A 10,481-nucleotide genomic window follows, 5' to 3' on the forward strand; every position below is an offset into this window, starting at 1 on the left:
GTGTATCTTTTCACACCGAAGGATTTATTCTAGGAGAAAATAATAAATGTCACTGTTAAGAAAGTAAACATTACTTGTTGAAAAAAGTGAGGGTGAGCATGAGTGAGTTACACGTGGTTAAAGCAAAACATGAGACAAGCAACCATTTTAAATAATTTTTGAAATATTATAATAACCAAAAAAATACATTTATTTAAGTAACCAATAACCCACAAACCTCTTACCAAAAGATTGATGGAAAACCAAACTAGGCTTCATTTGGTTCTAATACCACCGCCATTAAAAGGCCACATAACTCCTATGCTTCAACTAGCCACAATCCTTCATTCAAAAGGCTTCTCCATCACCATAGCACACACCCATTTCAATTCACCTAATCCTTCAAATCACCCTATTTTCAATTTTCTACCTTTCTTTGATGGTTTATCTAAGACTCAAATCACATCCAAGAACTTTGTAGATATTGCTTCAACTCTAAATACCAATTGTGTATCTCCACTTAAGGAGACATTAGTTCATCATATTGCAAAACTAGAAAAACATGATGAAAAGATTGCTTGTATCATCTATGATGGATTTTTTCACTTCATTGATTCTTTGGCCAAGGAATTAAAGCTACCAAGCATAGTCTTCCGAACTACAAGTGCTACTAATATACTCACTTATCATGTCTGTGCTCATCTTCAAACCAAAGGTTACCTTCCCTTGCAAGGTTTGTGTATATTACTATAACTTCATAATTTCTTTTTTTAGATCTTTGACAAATCATAATATGATAAATTATTTGCCACCTTTGAAAAATTGTAGGTAAATTATGTCAACCAATTAAAAACAATGACGTAAACTTTACGTAATTGATTGTGTGTGAATAAGTTATTTGCAATCTTTTCAAAATGACCTAAATCTTACCTAAAATATATACTACTAGGATTGATTTATTTGTACACGCAAGATGTCTCTACTCTAGTGGATAGAGGTGTGTCATTTGTGAATAGATACTAAAGAATTTCTCATGGAAATTCAGAAACTGAAACATTATTATAAAGTATATGTATTTTATATATGGTGTTTGGTATACGGTGTCTAGTTTTGATGTCTAAATAGCACCTCTCTTTCAAAAATATTCATTCTTAAAGTTTGAGTAGACCCTACGTAATTAATTTCTACAAGAAGAAGTTACCAAGTTTTTATACGACTCTATCATTTCCTTAATAGGATACATTCCCGTATGTATTTACTCACGAGCGATGGTGGCGATAGAGTTTCTTGAAATGGCGGCGATAGATGATTCAAATGAACTAGCTTCGGCCGATTGTGGCAGAGTAGATGGTAACCTTACTCCTAGGTTGGTTGCTGGAATTTGGACTTTCCAGCCTTTCCCTTGATGAACACTATTGTTAGGTGACTTCAAACATAAGTGCATGGCTCAAACTTCTATCAATGCACATCGTTGTGCTTTCGGTTGCCACCCCACATACGGTGAAATGATGTGGTAGTTGGAATATAAATCTTGTGTTTATGTTCACGGTCGTAGTTTTTTTTTGTGTGAACAATATCTTTGAAATGGACAACTCTAGCCTAGTAACGCAATATATATGATGGAAGACAACTCAGTTGTGTGGATGAATCAAGAAACACTGAACATTGTGTTCTTCTTCGCTAATAAGGGTGGTTTGGACCACACTTTCACTAATGAGGGTCCCCTTTCGGACTGAGGGGTACTTTCCCCAAAAGAAGATAAAAATGTGTGTAATAAATATGAAAGGTGTGTCGGCCCTCTTCATGAATGATTATTTTTTATTGATAGATTTTCATCTTCCTTTTAACGACTTTGTGGCAGGTGTTCTGAATCATCTAATGGTTGTCCCCTCACAATTGTATTAGGTGATCTGGACTTATATCAATGTCTTTTAATATTGGTGCGTGTGCAAGAAAAAAATGTCGACCTTGACATTTTTTCCATCTATTTAACGTTGAATTCCATTCGGATGACTTGACGCAAGGTCAAAGTTTGCTCTCCCTTAGGAATGTTTAGAAGAGTTTCAAGTATACTCTAACAACATGGATAATTTTAAAGACTGATACTACTTGCTCACTCCCATCAGTGAGGTGGCCTAAATATGTGTGATATTCAACCTAGGGTGCCCCTAAATTTATGGATGGGTTCCCAAAGTTCTTTCATCATTTCCACTTCTTGGTTGAGGCTGGATCTTATGTTTTTCTCCAAGGAAACTTGTCTCAAAAATAGACTAACTTGAAGAGAAAATTGTTGGCCTTCTGGAAAATTGTGGGGTTTCTTGACAACATCACACCTTTTGGGCGGGGTTCAAGAAATAAAAGAAGCGGTATATGGAGATGCAATTACTGGTGGAGGCAACCACTAGAGAGAAAAAGTGTGTCATCTTCGGTACATATCACATAAATTTTCCAACTTTCTCTAATAATTCTCTGGTGGTAGCTTCCATGACTCCCATGATTGATTTTATCCAGATAAGATGAAGTGTCACAGGATAATATTTCAAATGAGGAGAATGTCTATGGTCACTTTGTTTATCTTAGATAGTGTTCATGTGTATGCTTCAGAAAGAACTCCAAATGTGGGTCCCATTGTTGATATGACCTCATTAATCCTTCATATCCCATCTAGAACAAAGGTATCATGTCCCCCAATAAACATGCGGTGGGAGGTGTCCAACATTCACGGTCATATGCGACAAATGACAATTCCTCAAGAGGGTATTCCCCTGAAGCACCTTCTGGTAGAAGGAAGAATAACAAAGGATCTAGGACAACCGTGCAATATTTGAGAGGATATGATCTTGAAGAATTATTAACCCCGGCCCCGGGTGTGTAGTCTCTGTTCTGTCTAGCCCATCCTGGTCCTTGGTCGGTTAGGGAACTCTAATCTTTTATCTCTAACGAAGATTACACTTATTTTTTGAACGAAGACTAGGGTCTTAGTCAAGAAGTTCTAATAGAGATGTCATATTAAATGCGTCGGGTGTCGGTTTTCTTAACATGGTGCTACTGGTAGGGGAAACATATTCTTTCCTGACCATATTTGAAAAGAGAAATAAAGCACTTATGAAATATGTTAATCTATTTATATCAAGAAGAACCATTTTTTGAAGAATTTTACGAAGACAAGCGGTTTGCTGACGGGTATAGGGAATGAGATACAATTTTTTTTTGGGTATTATCATCTGCTGGATGGAAAGGTGCATTTGTTGGCCCTAGAGATAAAGGGGAATGACGCCGCTCTATCATCTGTTCCGACAGAACTATCCAAAACTAAGGTTGCTTTAGTCGAGCGTTGGAAATGTCTTTGAATGAAGCTCATAAAGTTTTGAAGAAGGTTCAAGATGACCTTCATTAGATGTGCAACATGGACCTATTCGAAGAGCACGCCTAGTCAATGAAAGATAGTCATTCCATTCTCCATGTTTATTTTGAGAAAACACTAAGGAAAGTGCAATTTTTCCATTCTGGGGTGCAAATATCAAGGGAACATATTTTATTTGGGCAAGTGATGGTGGATGGAAAGCCAATTAATATTGACTCAGACTCATAATCTTTTTTGTCGGGGTGTTGTTGCCTGGTGTAATGCTTGTTGTTGACTAAATGAAAATTCTTCATTATTACTTCTATTCGTTGCTCGATCATTATTTACTTAGCCTTATTTTTACATGTTATGTGTGTTTCCTTGAGTCTTAAGTATTTTTTCTTGAATGGATAGCACCCAAGGTCATGCTCGAAAAATTTATTAGACATATATGGGGACAAGACACGTCCAATAGTCGGTACCCCTTCCCTTCCCCCCAAGTTTGAATTTGGTCTGAGACCTACATAATGGGAATTCTTCTATGCGCTATAGATTGGCTAGCTACTAAGAGACGGGTGAGCCATAATCACCACTTTGTTTCATGGTTTATTGCCTTTATTCCCGCGACTTTCATTATGGGGTTTTAATTGCTTTAATCGTACACATATGGTGTTTGTGACAGTACCCCTTAGTCATGTACATCCTTTGTGATCATAACAGAGAGAAATTTGGGAAAGTGTTATTTGTTACGAAGTAGGAAGTGTTACATAATAATGTGAAACAAAATTTACATGTATTAAATAGGGATATTGAATCAAGCAACTATGTCGCTACTTATTGATCTCCGGTTTCCCAGTGTGGTGAATTGTGGCCAGCTTCAACCTTTTTTTTTGCCATATTTTGAAATGATCACTTCAGATTAATTTATGATATACTTGGTGGGAGCATCAATCCCTTCTTTTGATGGTCGATCATCATTTACCCCCAATAGTAGTTTGATGAGGGAGGTCGTGTTGATCTCCATCTCACTTTCTCCTTTTCAACCTATATCGCACTATAATGCTTTTTGTATCCTTCGGGGTCGAGATAGATCATCACATATTGTTACCAACTCATTTTGTAAGTTATGACATTTCATCTTCAAGTGGACCGGGGAGCCACCCTGTCCATAATGTCATGAAGGGCTTGCCTAGCATGCAATTATAGACACTTTTCTAGGGAATTTTTAAAAACTAAAGTTCAACTATTATGGTGTTTGTTCCTTCTCTGAATGCGACCATTAGTTTGATGTACCTACAGGGGTGAGTTATTGTTCCTTTGAAGGCTTATAGGCTTGAGTTTTCCTATGGCGGTATTTTCTGTCTTCAACCCGAGCCCCTCGAAAAGCTACACGTACATGATGTCACATGAGCTTTCCCTATCTATGAGGATTATCGACACAACGAAGTTGATCATGGTCGTGGTTATTATTAGGGGAAATAATTTACTTGGGTTCTACCCATTTTTATTCACTATCACAGAACTCAAGGATATGCCTCTCTGGTTTCCCTTCAGAAGTTGCTTTTCCTTATGTGTTGACGACCTTTAGCTCGATGATTCTTCTCTTGACGGTGTTGTTGGATGGGTTCCTTGGCCTGGAAAACCTCCAGAAATGGATGTTATTATTGGTGTTTTCCTTTTTAGTATTCTTCTTCTTTATTGCTAGTATCTTTCTTCTCTTTTATCCCGCCTACAACCTCAATAATTTTTTTTACGGCACCCATTTTCCCAATGGGAGGGTTGTTTCTTGCTTTATTTATTTCTCAACCATATTTTGAATGTCCTCATTAGTGTATCAAGTGAGTCTCCCTTCTAGATCCTCGAACATCCTCGAACGTGTCCTTTAAATTGTCACATTCATTGGCGTTCTAGTTGTGACTCTTATGAAAATGAAAATATCTTATCTTTTAATTTCAAGCGGATTCCTTGAACTGGTAAAAGTTTCTTATCTCAACTTCCATAAAGTTAGTACTTTCGCAATCCTTTAAGATGTTCTCCCATGAAGTGTTGAAGGAAGTATATGACGAGAACCTAGCTCGAGGCCCCCAATCTCTATCCTCCATGTGACAAATGTTATCTATTTCCAGTCCCCCGACCGTTTCTTATGTGTCTCGCTCCTTGACCCCTTTCCACCTTTTCGTCCAAGAGTTCTTTCTCATAATTTATGTAGGTTTAGGTTTCAGCCAAAAAATTGTTTAATCTACATCCTCTTTCTAGCCCTATCTTCTTGCGGGACATACAATCTTGTCTCATTTCCTTTTTAAATATCTTGCATTTTAATTCGTTATTTGTTCTCCCCACTTTCATTACTACTTTGGTGAATCAATCAATGTACTTTTATTGGGTCTCTTTCTTTTTATCCTGGATCCGAACAAGGATGGCTACCATAATGAGTTGTCACTTTCGAGCTGTGAATGGTGGTAAAAGAGTCACAAAATTCACTCTAAGAGTTTATGTTTTTGTCTTCTTGAAGAGCTTTGAACCACGTCATTGCGGCTCCGTTAAGGGTTAGCACGAATAAGTTTCATTTTACCAATTTCATGACTTATTTTATATTAAAATTTAAAAAAATCAATTAACATTAAAATTTATTTTGAATATTTATTCTAAAAAATCAATTTAAAAATATATTACTTTGAAAATTATAATATTTTAATTATATAAAATTTTTGTATAATACTTTTTTTTTGTCTTATATCTTATACTCTCATTTATTTTGATTCCATTGTTTTGAAAAACATCATTTCTATCATTCAATTTTTCAAAACTATTTAGTATTTTCCATCTAAATGTCAATAACAACTGCAATTTCCGTTAATATAACCAATGACATGTAATATTAAAATTGTCACTTATTTAAGTACTGTATAAACGATTACTAAATTTTTTTTCTTATAAAGTTTGCTAGCTTTTATTGAAAAATCTTCATCTTCTTCCTAAGTTTAATGTGATAATCCTTGAATGTGGTCATTCCTTTTTTTTTAATATCAAAATGTCACTTTCTTCTTGGATTGAAATTCTTTTGATTGGACCTTGATGAAGAAACTGTCCCATAGCTCAAAGTTAAAACCATTTTCAGCATCATATCCATTAACCCCTAATGCAATTGATTAATCACTTTTTTTTAATAAAAAATCTTTAACAAACTAGTCCTATTTCAATTAATCATAATCTATTTCTGTTTATTTCTAAGACTCGGTCAGTATAGTTTTGGACCCAATTACTTTATTAATTTAATTATTTATATTTATTTATTCTCGGATGAATGACTAATTAACATGTTACACGACAGATTCCAAGTCATTGGATTTGGTACCAGAACTGGAGTTGCTGCGATTCAAAGATTTACCTATTTTCAATTTAACAAATCCACATGATTTCCTTCATAGCATCTCTAAAACACTTTCAATAACACCTTTAGGTGTTATTTTCAACACTGTGGAAAGTTTAGAAGATTCATCTCTAAATCATCTTCATCATCTATACAATGTTAATCTCTTCCCCATAGGCCCTCTACACATGATTGCCAATGAGTTCGATAATATCAGCATTGTGCGAGAAAAGGATAATTGTATATCTTGGCTAAACAACAAACCAAGAAAATCTGTGTTATATGTAAGCTTAGGAAGCATTGCTAGTTGGGAAGAGAAAGAGCTAACTGAAATGGCTTGCGGCTTAGTGAAGAGCAGACAAAATTTCCTTTGGGTTATTCGACCCGAGACAGTTACCGATGTTTCGTCGTGGTTGGAATCGTTGTCGGAAGATGTTAAATTAGGTGTGGTAGAGAGAGGTTGTGTTGTGAAATGGGCACCTCAAAGTGAGGTTTTGGCACATGAAGCTGTTGGAGGTTTTTGGAGTCATTGTGGTTGGAATTCAACATTGGAGAGTTTGTGTGAAGGAGTACCAATTATTTGTCAACCTTATTTTGGAGATCAGAGGGTAAATGCTAGATTGTTGAGCCATGTTTGGAAGGTGGGTTTGGAATGGTGTAATGTCATGGAAAGAAATGAGGTTGAAAAGGTTGTTAGAAGACTTATGGTGAATCAAGAAGGGGAGGAATTGAGGAAAAGAGCAATTGAATTGAAGCATGAGATTAGGTTGTCTTTAAGTGGTTCTTCATGTGATGCATTAGATGGATTGGTAAAGTGTATCCTATCTATGAATGTTTGATTAGTAATAAGGGTTGATCATTTATGTAAAATAAACAAAGAAATGAAGCATATTGTAAATCTAATAGGGTTTGAGTTTCATTTGGCTTAAGTAGATGTTTTAGGTTTGAATTAAAACTATACATGTTACGATTTGGCTTAAGTAGATGTTTTAGGTTTAAATTAAAACTATACTTGTTACGATTTGTTATTTTATGAGAACATTTGATTAACATTCGCATATATATATATATATATATATATATATATATATATATATATATATATATATATATATATATATATATATATATATATATATATATATATATATATATATTTGAGTTCATTGTATAGAAAAAACATACAAATGTTTATACGATATTGATATTATTTATCTTACAAATTTCAAAAAAAATTATTTGTATATAATATTTGATGTTGAATTAGTATATTGATGATCTTCATTTTTTGTTATCGACAATTTCAATTTTCCTTTTGAAGTGACTTTTGAAATTGCAATGTATAATTGATTGTGTGAAAACACGAAGAAAGAAATTCCAACATGCTTAAGTAACTGACATTGACTTTTATTAATAGTCATTGCAAAAGAAATACTCAATAGAAATTATCTTGACTAAGATTTGAAACAAATTTTCACATCAGATGGTGTCAAGGACAATCGAGGAGTAAAGACCTTATCCCTGGTATTACCCCTTGAGATCACATTTCCTTCAACAACATATTTTTCCATCTTTATAGTTATGAATCTAGTTTTATTGTACAATTCTAAATACTAGTCAATAATTTTTAATAACATTAATGGAGTGTGAATGTTACCGACTAAATCATTGTAGGAGTTGGGTGAGTACAAACTATCATAACTCAAATATATTTTTTCCTTCTTGAAAAATAAATATAACGCATATTCATTAACCATATCAATAATGAATTTTTATTATCGGAAAAAGATACTTCATTCATATTATCTAAAATAGAAAGATATGAGATTTCAACAATTGCTGCAAAAGGATTGCTATCAATTGAAATATACAAATCATGTGGGATATCAAGTGTGATATCCATGTCACCAGAGTCTACAATTGCATCATCACCAATGCCTAAATCTCATTCCGAAAAACTGTTTCATCTCCTCATTATTTGTACGTATCTGACATGTCTCATGTGGTTTATAATCTCGTTGTTAGTGTCATATATGTAGAATTGAGAAAACTTTGGATCTTTTCCAAGTAGGTGTAACAAAATTCATATTTGATGAAAAACATTTCACAATTCAATACTAAAGCAAGTGGGTATTACAATTGTTCATATCATCGTTGCATTAAATGACCTGTTTCACCATAGTGAGTTCAAACCAAGTCGCTAGAATTTCCCTTTGGTTGAATGTTGTGGTTCTTAAACAAGAAATAAGTTGGTGAGTTTTATTGGTTAACATGGTAGAGTTCTTAGAGATCAAATGAGAGCCTCTCATTGTCTTCTATTATTGAACTTCGGGCCCGACATACATATATGTACTCTCTAAGTAAATATTTGGATCTTTTCGTAATATCTCCCCACAAATATGATCAAAACCAGACACAAAGGAACTAAAAATATATGAACCCAGAGCCTTGCCATTGCGCAATATAAATGGAGGTTTTCGATAAAGCATCCCAAATTTCATGCGCAGGGTGAAGGAAAATAAATCGTTGCATTAATGACGAACTCGTTGAGTCAATCAACCAAATTTTCACTATGATTCTATGTAATCCATTATCCAAGGTTTGGATCTTATAATGCAAGTTTTTTTTCGTTTCTCCAGTCAATTTCCCATCTTTATTACACACACTGATATATATTTTCATGAGTTGAGACCAAAATGGGTAATTACTCTCATCTAGGATAACATTGTTTGAGAAGTCTTAATTTTCTTGTGAATAATAATTGGAGTTAGTGGGTTTGATCAAAGGTTTATTCAATTTCCTCTAATTCAATATGTGGATAGGTGATCATTGGATCATATTTTTGACACTCTGAGTTAGTGATAAATTATCTCCAAGATGCACCATATGTTTGGGTCCATTGACTTGTTTGATAGTGGATCATAAGTCAAACACTTGAGTTTGCTTTCATTTTTCCTTTTGTTCTCTTCTTTCTTCTTTGAGTTTTGAACAATTGTGCTTCATGCCTTGAGAGTTTGATTTGGTATCAACACTCTAACACGATTGCCACATACATTACTTTCCTCATGATTACTAACTTGTTACATTAAACCTCCTAACATTTACTTTATGCAATTTACTTTTGGGCCTGTACTTTATGCAATTTACTTTTATGTCTCATTACCCATCATCTCACTTCATACATTATTCATCTTGTCTTATTCATCTTATGTTTCTTATATTGTGTTTGGTCTGCTTGACAATCTCAATGAATCAAAACATGATAAAATGGATAGACTTGATCCTTAAGACCCATGCTTGACTTGGAGTGATATTGAAGACTTTGGACTTTGGACTTAGGACTTAGACCTATGCTTGATTTGGAGTGACCTTGGACTCATTGACCTCTTGATCACTTACACCTTGTTCACCTGTTGAACTTGTGAACTTGCGATCTTGTGATCTTGTTTTTTTGTTCATTGCCTTATACCTTTGCTTACCACATTCATTTGTTTAGGTTAGCCTACATTAACACACACATGGCTTACTCTTGAGCTACCTAACAATGAGACCTAGGCTTAGTACACTTTTTCACACATGGCTTACTCTTGGGTTACCTTACAATGAGAACCTAGACTAGTCTTTGCATGATCATTCATTGTGTGTTTTATCCATCTCATTCCCTTTGATTTAGCTTTATCAATTCTCATTTGATCAACTAGATCCTTTGACTTTGCATACATTCCATTTGTCTTTGTCAAGTGACCATAAATATCTTGGTCACTTGATGAGACTTGTCTCTGTTGCTTT

General features: G+C 34.4%; 1 protein-coding gene across 1 annotated transcript; it reads left to right on the forward strand.

Annotated features, from left to right (window-relative positions):
- Window positions 1-205: 205 nt before the first annotated feature.
- On the forward strand, window positions 206-7,609 carry LOC127101059 (UDP-glucose iridoid glucosyltransferase). Its single transcript, XM_051038375.1, has 2 exons — window positions 206-712; window positions 6,654-7,609. The coding sequence occupies exons 1-2, from the start codon at window positions 235-237 to the stop codon at window positions 7,529-7,531; spliced, it is 1,356 nt and encodes a 451-aa protein (XP_050894332.1). The 5' UTR covers window positions 206-234; the 3' UTR covers window positions 7,532-7,609.
- Window positions 7,610-10,481: the final 2,872 nt, after the last annotated feature.

This window comes from Lathyrus oleraceus, chromosome 7 (assembly GCF_024323335.1).
Source record: "Lathyrus oleraceus cultivar Zhongwan6 chromosome 7, CAAS_Psat_ZW6_1.0, whole genome shotgun sequence".
NCBI classification, from domain to species: Eukaryota; Viridiplantae; Streptophyta; class Magnoliopsida; order Fabales; family Fabaceae; genus Lathyrus; species Lathyrus oleraceus.